Below are 13,826 nucleotides of genomic sequence, written 5' to 3' on the forward strand. Positions count from 1 at the left end.
GTACATTACTACAAAGATATACACTCTAAACAAATTTTGCATTTTACAGCCTGCAATGGCGCTCATAAGTGACAGGTCTGGGCGGGTAGTCGGCATGGCGGGCGTGGGCCGTAAGTGCCGTAACCTATGTACACACATGGGTGAATACACTCACTTGACAGGTCTGGACAGTGAGCGTCAGGCACCGCACTCGGGGGTCGTAGTCTGTCTACGCTCATGGTACTTACGTGACAGGTCTGGGCAGTGAGCGTCAGGCACCGCAGGCGGGGGCCGTAGGCTATCTTCGCTCATGGTACTTACGTGACAGGTCTGGGCAGTAAGCGTTAGGCACTGTAGGCGGGGGCCGTAGTCTGTCTGCGCTCATGGTACTTACGCGACATGTCTGGGCAGTGAGGGTCAGGCACCGCAGGCGGGGGCTGTAGGCTGTCTGCGCTCATGGTACTTACGCGACAGGTCTGGGCAGTGAGCGTCAGGCACCGCAGGCGGGGGCTGTGTCACCAGTACTTACGTGACAGGTCTGGGCGGGCAGTCGGCGTGCGGCAGCAGCAGCCGGGCGGCCTGCAGCACGTCGTCGGCGTCCGGGACGGCGGGCGGGGGCCGTAACGCCGCATGCGCTCTGAGAACATGGTCAAGTTTAGGAGTTTCATGATAGAGTTAGACCAAGATAACTGTGCAACGATTTTGATAGCATAGACTGTGCAAGTGTTATTTATACGGTATAATTTCACAAAAGTTTGACGTTTACAATTGCTTAGACTGTTCTAGGCTATCAAAATCCCTGCAGACACACAACTATCTTAATAGATTGACGTGTGCAATTAAGTGTATATATAGTATATAAGCTACACACATCTATCTATCTATTTAAGAGCGTCCCATGTTTCAACCAACCATATCTCACAAAAAGATTACCGGCTTTGGATTTGGCTTTAATGGAGATTCTGGGCTTTGAAGGTAAGCAATAACATAATGTCTCTCATAATTTGAATTATTGAGTTTTTACTATACCTATAGTAGGTATAGTAAAACAAACACACCTGATAACCCGGACCCATTCGCCGAGCGGAGGCAGGGCGCCGGCGCCGCGCTCGCCCCATAGCCCGTTAGCACAACTGGCTGTCGATGCTGCGTTCGAATTGTGTTCCAGCTGTAACAGTCACAACAGCTTATTAGAGTCTCGAAGATAGGTGGATGCACGACTTTCTTCGCCAAGAGGTTTCGTCTGCTGTTTGGCAGTAATAGTGGTGGTGGTTTAGTAGTGGGACCACAATTTCCTTGAATATGTTCAATTCAATGGACGTCCCTATGCAATGCCTAGCTTGTCATTGGTCTTACGTGGTCAGGACCCTAGCCAAATTTCAAATCAAAATCAAAGATACCAATCGAAACTTAATATACTTACAGATGTAGTAGTGCATTTAATTGTTTTCCATCGTATTTTCTCGGAAACGTTCGTATTTCTCATGCTACTTCAGTCAACCTCAGTAGTTTTTGTATCGAGGCTGACTGTAATAGCAAGACACGTTCGTACGTTTCCGTGAAAAAAAAAACGATGGAAAATAATTATGCACTACAATCCACATCATGACGTATGGACATCATGACGTGACTTTTCGATGTATCTGTCATCCCAATACATTATTACTTTACGATCGGAGTTTGTAAAGAACAGAGGTCATCTTGGCTATGGAGCTAGCACAGTTGAATGCTGGATAGGTAAATGATGGTAGTAGCACAGCGTGCACTGTGCACAGTAACACATCCGAAAACAACGTGTATAAGTAACGTTAGCGCCGCGTTTTCTGAAACATAACACAGGGTGGAGGGTTTTAGTCCGTAGGCAGCTGGAGCAATCCGAGCCGAGTCGGACATCCTGCCAAAACCGGGCTGGCAGTATCCAATGAGGATTACCTCCACCTCTGAAAAAAAAAAGACGGTACCTGCGAGCAGCGCATGAAGTAGTAGAGCGCGCGCTCAGCCGCGGGCGAGAGGGGCGCGTGACGCGGCGCGACGCGGCGCAGCACGGCGCGCAGCTCGGCGGCGGAGCCCGCGCAGGTAGTCAGCAACACCGACGCACCGGATCCGGTGCTGCCGTTGGAGCCGGCGGAGGTGCCTGAACCGCCTGCGAACATAGTGGCAGCTTTAGCCCTTATCTGGTTTCTTTTGTGACCATATTTAATGATACGTTGAGTGCATATCCTAAAGTATATATAAGTGATGTTTACTCCACGATAAATTGGAACAATGCATGGTCATGCAATGCAATGCTGCTGCAAGAATGTCCAGGGTTAGAGTGAAAGGCAGATATCAGAGCAACTAAGTATTCGGTGTTTCTTTAGCATCTCTAGCGACTTTTCGCCAGAATTATGGTTCCTGAAACTGAGGTTACCTAATACCTAACTAGAAAAATATTTTTGATACAAATAAGACACTCTTAACGTTACAGCTACGATAAAAACTGAAAAAATTAACTAAAAGAGATCCCCGACTAACATAATAGACACCGCCTGCCGTTATCCATGAGCGAAGTGTCGACTGTCATATTATTTTCATTCCCATAACCAGCGGTTTGATGCAATCTGCTCTAAATGTTAAGATGTCTTACCAGAACCATTGGTGGTAATGCCCGAATCGTGGCTGAGTCCCAACTGCCTGTGCTCTGGGCGGCAGGGGCCAGACGATGAGCCCGAACCCATCGAGCTCATGGACTCCCAGCGAGAAATAGACAGTGCTCCTATAAACAGAAAAGCATTGCTCTATAAGCAAGGTGTCAAAAATCTCTTGTGACAGTAGACGCTCTTACTGTGGTTTTAGACAAATTTCTTTCCGCAAACGCCTCAGGTGGAATGAACTCCCTGCCGAGTTTTTATCGATTGACTACAGACACTACAGTGGCAGTTTAAAAAAAGCGGCCAAGTGCGAGTCGAACTCGCCCACCGAGGGTTCCGTACTTTTTAGTATTTGTTGTTATAGCGGCAACAGAAATATATCATCTGTGAAAATTTCAACTGTCTAGCTATCACGGTTCGTGAGATACAGCCTGGTGACAGACGGACGGACGGACGGACAGCAGAGTCTTAGTAATAGGGTCCCGTTTTACCTTTTGGGTACGGAACCCTAAAAAATCAATTAAGTGTACTGGTTATCAAAGGGTCGGCACATGTATGTTTGTTTGCCAGGGGTGCCACCCGCGTGATTAAAAAGGTGGCCTTTCCCATCCTATCGTCGTACCTATGTACAAACTTACAGTTAACATGACTGGGCGGTGTGAACTCCTACATTTAACGATTACTCATCAGCCTATACCTAACAAAGCTGATAGATTCGATTCTAGACTAGAGTGTTGATGATACCTAGAATCGCAACGTTCACCTAACGTTCTTATTCACATTGCTGAGCGTTGTTTATAGATGCTGGTATGGTGTCCTGTGTCAGAACGATCTCCAGTTACCTGAGGCGACGCGGCCGGCATTCAGGTGGCTGTAGGGCTGCAGTAGGCCCCACAGGTCCGCGCAGTTGGCGACGGCGTGGTCCACCGCCGCCGGCGTCACCGGCCCGGTGCCGCCGCCCGCGGTCAGAGCGATCTCTTCTAAGAGCGTCTCCATACCGGCGCAGAGATAGATCGCCGCGTATCTAAAAGATTTTGTTAAGTACTTTAGAACTTCCAAATTCATAAATACTGAACTGTATAGGGCAGCAGGGCGGCGGTTGGTAGTATGGAAGTATATTGACGAAATATGTTGCCGACCAATTGGGTTTCTGTTTAGGGTTGAGTACCTTGAGGTCTTTGACGAGGCTTGTGCCGATTACTGTTTTAAGCTAAGATAACGAATCTTGTGGATGAATAGATTGTATGTGAATACATTTCATTGTTAAGCATTTTTGTTAGAACCGGGATTTGAAGGGAGTTCCGGAGGCATGGAGACGAAAGATATTAATTTTATTAAGAAGAAGAAAATACTTACTCGTGGACGAAGGAAGCTACGCGCACATCGAGCATCCAGCGCTGGAAGCGGCCGGGGGCCAGGCTGGTGCGCGCGCGCGCCGCCGAGCCCAGCCGCCGCGCCGCGCTGCCCGACGTCGCGTACATCGTGGCTGCGCGTTGACAACCCTGAGGAACATAGAAAAGAACTTTAGTGACCTTAATAAAAAGTTTCACAAATGCACAAAGGATTAAATATAGAGGCAGATAACAGGAGGTCTTATTGCTAAACAGCGAACAGAATAAGACAGACAGAGAGAAGTTAGTAGAATAATTCATTATTTTGGCGTTTGTTTTGAATCACTTAAGTGGCAATACAGTCACAGGAATAGTTTCACCGACTGTATAAAGTGGTAAAGTATAAGACAACTAATGAAGATAAGATAATGCTGTATGTTCTATGTACATTATGTAATAATTCTGGTCAAACGTTAACATTTAACAGTCCAGCGATTACAAAATAATATTATACAGAATAGCTGCTACAGCTCATCTATTTCAACTTACACTTTCTTTGTACATTCAATGCCCTTTGCCTAGGGTAATTACATCCGGTACTTATGATTTGACCATTACCTGCGGATCCTGTATTCAAGAGTGGATAGATGATGATGATTACCTTGATGCAAGTATCAGCGAGCGACGTGCTGAGCACAATCCTGAAGGCCCCGGCGACTTCGTGCTTGGAGCAGAAGCCGAAGTTCTGCGACAGTCGTTGGGCTTCCCGCGATATTCGGACTAAGGCTCTAGAAACAAAAAAAGTGTAATATTGGGCGTTAGAACTAGAATTGTACCTGACTAACTCGTCCTCTACACTCGTAGACAGCACAATAAGTAATAGTATTTCACACAGAATGCCGGTGCATTGTGCCATGTATGCCCATACTTTAATGATTGTCAATTTCAGTAAATAACAACTTTTCTACCACGTTGCCATTATGTTACGTCAAAATAATTTCAAAAGACTTACAAACATAAACACATTGATGCGTATAATAAACATACAGACATATGCGTTCATAGACACTCAAAAGATGTCATTTGATGGCGTGTCCACCCTGTGGTCTCGGTATTACTAAACTACACATACCTCTGCAGTAGGTAGGCGAGTCTCGGTGGCGCGTCGGGAGCGAGCCTCGGGGCCAGCTCCTTGCAGCGGCCGCTCTGCAGCGCGCGGCTCATCTCGCTCGCCGTCCACGGTACACAGCGCAGCTCAACTAATCTGGATCAGAAGAAACATTTTTATATCATATCCCACTATGTTGCCGCTCTTGTGGATAAAATGCAGTTTTCTCATCAGTTTTTGAAAAATAAAATGTTTTACTAGCTGGTGTGGGGTGTGGGTGTGGTAAGAACAATTAATTTCGAAGCATCTAAAATTTCATCTGTCTTAGGTTCCGATTAAATGCGCCTTTTAAAAACATAGACGAGGAAAATCCCTTGCATGTTTTTGTTTTTGGAAGACTAACGAAAACGCTAATTCCTCGTGAAGTTAACATATTCACTGCCCAGACGCACATGTGCGTTCACCGTCATACAAGTTTGTTCCTAGGCCACGCCCCCTTGCAGTGAATGCGTTAAACTTGTACGTGCTACATGGTAGCAAGCAACCATGCAACCATCAACCTGATCTTGCTCGTGATGTAATACAATTTGATTTCCAACCACTTACTACACGATCAGAACCTACCAAGATTGTCAAGGATACAGTGGTCGGAAGCCTCGTTGCCGACCGTATGGTAAGGGCGTCAGACAATCACCTGTTATGTGAATCCACCCACACGAACTCGTCGGCGCTGGTGACGTTGGTGCACACGGTGTCCAAAGATGGCTGCCGCACGAGCGGCGCCCGGCGGCGGCGGGCTTCTGCTGCGCTGCCGGTCTCTGAAATTAGTTTAACGCTTTCGTGATAAAGAGAAACGTATGAAGCTCGACAACAATTAATAAAAAGGTAGCCTGAAGAAATTACACATTTTAGGCGCCGGTGTAAAAAAATAAATAATAACAGAAACGTCAAGCTAACGTTAACGTCAAGGTAACGTTAATAGTTACGTTAACTTGTGACCCTCACATCGGAAAATCGAAGTCCCGTCAAGGGGCTTCTATAATGAATTGCCAGGTTCTCTGAATTGCCAACCTCGCTTAACCCCATCTTTCACTAACTTCAACGAGTCGGTTAGTAGCGTGCTGGAATTTTATCAAGCCAAGCCAACCGCTTCCCGAATGTTCGCGCTCATATACGGCAGTCTTCACGTTCACTCTAGTGCGCGGGCGCCGTGGGACATTGCTGTCATGTGTTTTGCCCACATACCGAAGAGGCGTGCAGATCCGCATCAGAGCTGTTTCCCACTGACGTCCAGTTTCCTGCGAGTATGTTTTTTTGCACCATCCCGTTTTAGTAGTATAGGTGCTAATACTTATAGTAACTTTCACACGAGGGTTCTGATTGCGGGATCCTGCTTGCATACAACAGAAAACTGGATCCTGCAAAAAACCGTACCAACAAAAAACTGGACGTCAGGGGGAAAGAGCTCTCAGGTATTCAGTGTGATAACCCCATACCCTGTGCTCCGTTGCCGCTGGAGGCGCCACTGGTAGCAGTGCTGCTACTGTCTCTGGAGCGCAGCGTCAGCTGCTTGATGGCCGACCTGATGTCCTCAAGCCCCCCGCCTCCCGGCCACGGTGACTGTAACTAAGGTTTTCGGCAGCATCAGTCTTGTAACAGTCGGGTCTTGTGGTCAAGAAAGACTTATTGACAAATTGATAATGTACATATTGTTAATAAATTTAGAGGACTCATGAACGATAATAATGAGGAGTGCATGAATAAAGGAAAAGACAAAGTGTACGGATAGGAACAAGGAGTAGGATAAGAAAATCTGTCGTAGTAAAATTTTAGTACACTAAAACATAAGTCATAACGCCCAGTGCTGTTGATCCTCAATTTAAAGTCCGATTAATCAAATTAAAATCATCATTTATTTCCATCACAGAAAGGTCCTTACCCGTGCTTTAATAAGGACGTTTTCATCTGAAATTCTAACAGAAATTCAGATAGAAACGTCCTTATTGCAGATAAAGCATAAAAACTCTTCTCTGATGGATTATCAAATAAACTTTTAAGATTAATTAATAATCTTAAAGCCAAACATCATTTTGGCGACATAACAGTTTTAATTCTGTTGCGTCACCTGTTCCGGTGTAGGATTTGGCAGATTCCCACGGACTACTACTTCGTTACCTAAGTCCTAATACTTCGTTCCGGCTGTCAAAGGTGAGGTATGCCCGGGGAAAATTTTCAGATTCTGTCAAATTACCCCATTTCACACACAAGCACGCGTCACGCACACTACCTCACTTTACCGGGACAGGTCAGTGACCCATCCTGTTTTTTTTAAGATGCAAATGAGAGTATTTTGAGTATCGTCTTAACAACTAGCCTCCTTTGAGGAAGAGAAACTCTAAAAAAGTTCCATTGAAAGAAGGAAGACAAAACAATACAGGGCGTCCCACGGCGATGCCACATGGAGGGAAAGTACCTTAAATATCATAGATAGCATATTTTGCTGAAAGAAGACTTCATTTTATTTTTAAAACTTAGTAAAGTTGCATTCATACTTTTTTAATTTTTTTTGAAAAAAAAATGTATGGAAAAGAATTATCGCGTCATTGGAGGAAAAGTACCTTAATTATTGTAAATGAACATCTTACTGAAAGAAGACATTATTTCGATTTAAAAAAGCAAGTTGAATTGCATTTTAAATAATTTCATGGTTAAACCGGGAATCGAACCCGCTACACGAGAAAAAAAAATACCTTGTACCAAAAAAACAATTCTCACATTGAAGCCTTTCGATCGGTATGACAAAGCTACAAGGTATTTTTTTTCTCGTGTAGCGGGTTCGATTCCCGGTTTAACCATGAAATTATTTAAAATGCAATTCAACTTGTTTTTTTAAATCGAAATAATGTCTTCTTTCAGTAAGATGTTCATTTACAATAATTAAGGTACTTTTCCTCCAATGACGCAATAATTTTTTTCCATACATTTTTTTTCAAAAAAAATAAAAAAGTATGAATGCAATTTAACTAAGTTTTAAAAATAAAATGAAGTCTTCTTTCAGCAAAATATGCTATCTATGATATTTAAGGTACTTTCCCTCCATGTGGCATCGCCGTGGGACGCCCTGTATATTTTATCTTGTTCTCCTTGTCTGTTCATGTCACATGTGACGTACTTAAATGTAAATTAACTAAATAATCGAATTCATTAGATACTCGAACTAAATAAACCGAATAAATACAGAAGTCGTCAAATGAAAAACGTTATTTAGGTACTACTCTAATCAATAGGGCTTTCGATAAGGCACAAATCAATTCAATGACAATTTCATTAAAATCATATGTGTATTCCGATGATGTTATTATTATATAACTTACCTTAGCTTAGCTTCAGTTTGTATATATTTAGTTATACTACCTAGCTACTAAGAAAAAATTGCATGCTTCTTCAAGTGAAATGTAGGGGAGAGCGGGGACAAAAGTAACTGCGGGTGGAAAGTAACTATTGCTCTGTAGGTTTATCTAATAGACAAAATACCACTCCGCTGCTATTAAGTGATAGACAGTGGTGCCCCCTTCACTCAGTCAGCGCATTCAGTCGAAACGGTCGCCACGTGCTATTAGGTTGTGTGAGAGGACGCAACGTGATATTTCGAATCTAAAGTACGTTTTTTGACTTTTAGTTATTTGATGTTTATGTTGTATTAAAATTCATACATTTTCTGAATATTTGCATATCCCCTAGAGTGGCATTGTCTGGCTCCCAGTCTCTATGGTGGCGGGGAGCCGGGAGACGGACAGTCATAACAAGCCGTTGAATGGCGGCGCCTCAGATTTAACGGTGGCTTGAGGTTGAGTGGCGCGGCCAATTTAGAAAAATATACGTCTAGTGGCGTGGCCTCCATGGGTGGTCATCGCGAATTTGGCGTGTGTTAGAAATATGACCATTTCTTTAAAAATATGTATGAATGATATTAATTATGTATCATTGAATTCAGCATAAAATGGCTTATTTGATTGTATACCAATGAATTTCATTATATTTATGTGAATTATGCTGGACTTGATCAAATCTCATAATACCATTTTTTTTTTTTCATGTATAAAAATACGTATAATTAGGAAATAAAACAATTTATTGTAGAAAAAGCAGCCTTTATGACAAAACATTACATTTAACACGAATCACACAGTTTATTTCACTTTTTATCACTGCGTATTCCATTTGTATACCTTTGTAAGGACAATGTTTTTAGCAAATAAATTTCTGGTTTCTAAATGTTCGCGGCTCGAGAGTCGGGTTCCGTAACTCAAAAAGAAAAAACGGAACCCTTATAGGATCACTCGTGCGTCTGTCTATCCGTTTGTCACAGCCAATTTGCTCCAAAACTACTGGACCAATTAAGTTGAAATTTGGTATACATATGGAAGTCTGCTACCCAAAGACGGACATGTAATATAAACAAATGAATTTTAAGTATAGGCGGCTATTTTAAGGGGAATATGAGTAAATTAGAAAACCAAGTTTTGCAAACCATATCGTGTTACATAATAAAAGGGCTTATTTTGAGGATCTATATATATTTTTTATAATTTTATATGAAACAGTTTAAAAGTTATTTAAGAAAATAGGCAAAAAATGACCGTCCCCCCCTCCCTCTTATCTCCGATAAAATTGGGTCTAAAATTTTGAAAAAAAATACACAAGCTTCTACCTCTAGATGACAGGAAAACCTATTAGAAATCTAGAGTCCAGCGTGAGTCGGACTTAAGAAAAAAAACGCGGTTGGGCTGTTTTAGGGACACAGCCGCAATTGTTTACGTGAAACTGAAACGTGGTGCGGACAGCTAGTGCGAAGGTCGATGGCCAAGCTCTGCGTTGGGCCGAAGGCCTGAAGCATACGAGAGAGCCCATACAACCATTTCCAGTCGCCGTTACGACGCGGTGTAGACACATCTTGTGTCGACACCGTCTGTTTCGGTCACAATTCCAGTCGCAGAGTCGTCGCCGTGTCGACACAGTTACCAGAAATGGGGAAGGGTCGACACATGACACAAAGTGACATAAAGTGTGGTCGCCGTGTGCACACATTGTTTCGAGTTTGCGACTACTTTATGCCAATATCATTCGTTCATTCGTTCATTTTGTTCCTGTCAAATGGAAACTGTCAGATGGAAAAATTGTTAAATAAAAATAAGTGACATTAATACGCCATCTCTAAAACGGATTACAAGACGTAATTATATATTGTTTGCATTTATATTACAATAGGACTAAAATTATAATGGGGAATTAAACTGCTCGAGTGATTTGATAAACTAAGTGTAATATAATCAACGCGCCACCACATTGTTTTAGTTTAGCCGGAAATAAAATTGTTTACTTCTCAGTGCCTGTGTTCATAACCATATTATTTGATGCATTTTTAGTACTTCGATGCGTATACTATACTTAAATAACAGAAATAACGCTTTACATACTACGAAACTTGTTAATTATGATGTATAAATATGGTTTAAGGCTGAGAAATATTGCAGTCACAAAGTAGTCGCAAATGTTTCGACTTTGTGTCGACTCTGTGTAGACACATGACACGCGCTGTCAAAAGTAATAACAAAGTTACTGGATTTGCAAAATGGCTCCTTGTGTTCATTTGTTTTCAGATATTCTCAAAGTGTAAAAATGCCGTGGTCAGAGATGGGACTTAATAGATTAACTGTTTATTCGACTAATTAATGGAATAAAAAAAGTTCATCCTCAAATTTTAATCGCAATTAGTTTAGTCGACCTATAGATAGAAATTGAATTAATCTGAATATTAATCGAATAAATCTCGGTTGGAAGTTGACAGGGGGCCATTTTTGTACGTAAAAATAATAGAATAATAGAAATGTCTTGCATGCAGATGGTAGCCAAACACTTTGTCATAAAAGTCGAGATGGGTGTCGTTTTATACGTTTTAGGGGGCCCCAATTTTGAAAATTCCCCCCTCCCCCTTTATCTCCGAAACTACTAGGTTTAAAATTTTGAAAAAATACATAAAATAGGTCTATGATGACAGGAAAACCTATTAGAAATGTACAGTCAAGCGTGAGTCGGACTTAATTACAGTTTTTGATCCGACTCCTACGGATTTTTTAAAGATTTCACTCACGTTTCGCATAAATAATGTTTAGTTTTAAGTTTATAAAATACATATGTATGTTAGTCTGTAAGGTATTTGTAATATGGGCCTTGTTCCCTGAATTAAATATCTAAATAAATAAATAAATAAAATAAAAAATACATTGTTAAAAATTGTGTAATATACGGAATCCTTGGAACGCGAGTCCGACTCGCACTTGGCCGCAATTTTTTAATTTTTTGAATATATATGTATGTACATAAAAAGTAAATGTTATTGGTAAACTTGTCAGTTAACATGGATTTTTACTTTTTTTTCGGTAAACATAGTTTTTGCAACGTGTTACTTAATTGTCACTTTTTGACATATCAATAAGGATATTTAGACTAAATCCCATAGTAACAACATCGCCATCAAAAAGGCGTTTTGAACTATGTAACAATCATCATCATTTCAGCCTATATACGTCCCACTGCTGAGCACAGGCCTCCTCTCATGCGCGAGAGGGCTTGGGCTATAGTCCCCACGCTAGCCCAAAACGGATTGGATGTAACAATAGAAACTTGTTTTTTTTTTATTGGTATTAACTCTGAAACTAGGCGAATTTCAAAAAAGTTTATAGGACATTTTTGTCTCTAAATGTGATCAGGAATACGCTGTTAAAATTATTCGGTTTCCTCATGTTACACCGTGTATAATAAATGAGTTTCGAACCCTAAGTAAAAACTATGTTATTTCGAATTTTGACAAGCTAATACATGAATTAGGTGCATGATATAAAAAAAATGAATATGACCTTTTTTATTAAGAATTTATTAAGGATTATTTCTTTCATTGACACTTTTTTCCTAAAATATATTCTTTCCTCAAAAAATGTAAAAAACTGTGTACCGGGACATATTTCATGCAAAAAGGGGGGGTTGCGTCAGGGGGAGGGGAAGGGACGCTAGTGTGCGTAAAGCACCATACCCTATGGTATCATACTACAGTCATAAAAGGCTGGCTATAATTAGTTTGTCTTCCCCATACATTAGAACACAATTTAACCGAATCAATAGCATGAGAAATGAAACGGATATTTCTTGTTTTCTTTGCATTACCATTTTTCTCTCGATAATTTAATCAATTTGCAACATAAGTAGAAGAATCCTCATATATCCATAAATATCAAAATATAAAAGGACATACATTTTCAGAAGAATTCCCCGTGCGACGTTGCCAAATGGTTTAAAGTACAACATGCTCGCAACGTTTGGATGTCAATAAGTCGACAATGAAAAATTATATTTCAAATCAATTCAAACTTGATATTTTTGACAGTAATGGGTTACTTAAATAAGAAGGCATTTTTCGCCCGGGTCTACTATGGTCAAATGGTCTAGTGGCTTTTAGCTATTGAGTATACTAACAAGTTGAACAGCATGACAGGGTTCAAACCACGAACAAAGACTCATTTCTTTTTGTATTTATTTATTTATTTAGTTTCATCTTTTTGGTAATTTTATATGCCTTATTTTAAAAGTTATTTTAAGTAAATGTGTTGTATTTGATTATTTCATGTAGGTATATCATTTCAATAAAATTTTGGAAACTTTTATTTTATACCTGGTCAAGCAAATCTTGTCAGTAAAAAAACCGGGCAAGTGCGAGTCGGACTCGCGCACGAAGGGTTCCGTACCATAATGCAAAAAAAAAACGGTCACCCATCCAAGTACTGACCACTCCCGACGTTGCTTAACTTTGGTCAAAAATCACGTTTGTTGTATGGGAGCCCCATTTAAATCTTTATTTTATTCTGTTTTTAGTATTTGTTGTTATAGCGGCAACAGAAATACATCATCTGTGAAAATTTCAACTGTCTAGCTATCACGGCTCGTGAGATACAGCCTGGTGACAGACGGACGGACGGACGGACGGACAGTGAAGTCTTAGTAATAGGGTCCCGTTTTACCCTTTGGGTACGGAACCCTAAAAAGGCGCGAAATCCAAATGTTCTATGAACGATATCCCTTCGCGCCTACATTTTTCAAATTTGCCGCCTTTTTCTACTGACAAGATCTGCTTGACCAGCTATACTTCGTCGATAGTTGACTTCTTATATACCTATTCTGCGATCCTAATTAGCCTCATGCATGACTTTTTTTTAATTATTTTAATCATTATTTATATCCTTTGAAAACCGGAAAATAAAAATACTTTTATAAATCTTCCCATAATATTATTAAAAAATAATTAAAATACTGAAAATATTTTACTCACGTAAGTTTAGTTTCGAAGAATAACATACGCTTAAAATAATTCAAAAGAGAATGCTAAAATTATAAAATAAAAAAAAACTGGCATTGTCGGGGTTTGAACCATGTATCTTAGCTACAATCTGATTTTTTTCAAAATAGAGGCTACGGGTGCCACGAGCACATGACATTTGATGGTCGAAAACATTAGTTGCTTCTGAATGCGTTGTAATTCTTAATCGTTGCTCAAACAAGAATTTATTATTTAATTTCCAATCTTTTTTCAACAATAAACATTTCATCCGCTGCGCCCTCTAGGTTACTTTACTGTAACATTACGAATCTGCTGACATTTGACACTGACTTTAAGGTGACTTTAAGTACGTAAGTGTGCGTGAATGCAAGAAATTGCAATATTTTGCA

The 13,826-nt window shown here is 40.7% G+C and overlaps 1 protein-coding gene across 1 annotated transcript in view; it reads right to left on the minus strand.

Annotated features, from left to right (window-relative positions):
* The window catches only part of LOC134666507 (ankyrin repeat and BTB/POZ domain-containing protein 2), a 36,086-nt gene that overhangs the window by 7,373 nt on the left and 14,887 nt on the right, over positions 1 to 13,826 (minus strand). Inside the window, exons 5-14 of the mRNA XM_063523689.1 lie at positions 6,545 to 6,674; positions 5,743 to 5,866; positions 5,073 to 5,204; positions 4,602 to 4,728; positions 3,966 to 4,111; positions 3,452 to 3,633; positions 2,606 to 2,734; positions 1,941 to 2,122; positions 1,038 to 1,147; positions 509 to 616 (exon numbers count right to left, since the gene is read on the minus strand). Coding sequence (XP_063379759.1) covers positions 509 to 616; positions 1,038 to 1,147; positions 1,941 to 2,122; positions 2,606 to 2,734; positions 3,452 to 3,633; positions 3,966 to 4,111; positions 4,602 to 4,728; positions 5,073 to 5,204; positions 5,743 to 5,866; positions 6,545 to 6,674 — 1,370 coding nt within the window. The remainder of the gene's footprint in view (positions 1 to 508; positions 617 to 1,037; positions 1,148 to 1,940; positions 2,123 to 2,605; positions 2,735 to 3,451; positions 3,634 to 3,965; positions 4,112 to 4,601; positions 4,729 to 5,072; positions 5,205 to 5,742; positions 5,867 to 6,544; positions 6,675 to 13,826) is intronic.

The sequence above is a fragment of the Cydia fagiglandana genome, chromosome 8 (genome assembly GCF_963556715.1).
Source record: "Cydia fagiglandana chromosome 8, ilCydFagi1.1, whole genome shotgun sequence".
In the NCBI taxonomy this organism is placed as follows: Eukaryota; Metazoa; Arthropoda; class Insecta; order Lepidoptera; family Tortricidae; genus Cydia; species Cydia fagiglandana.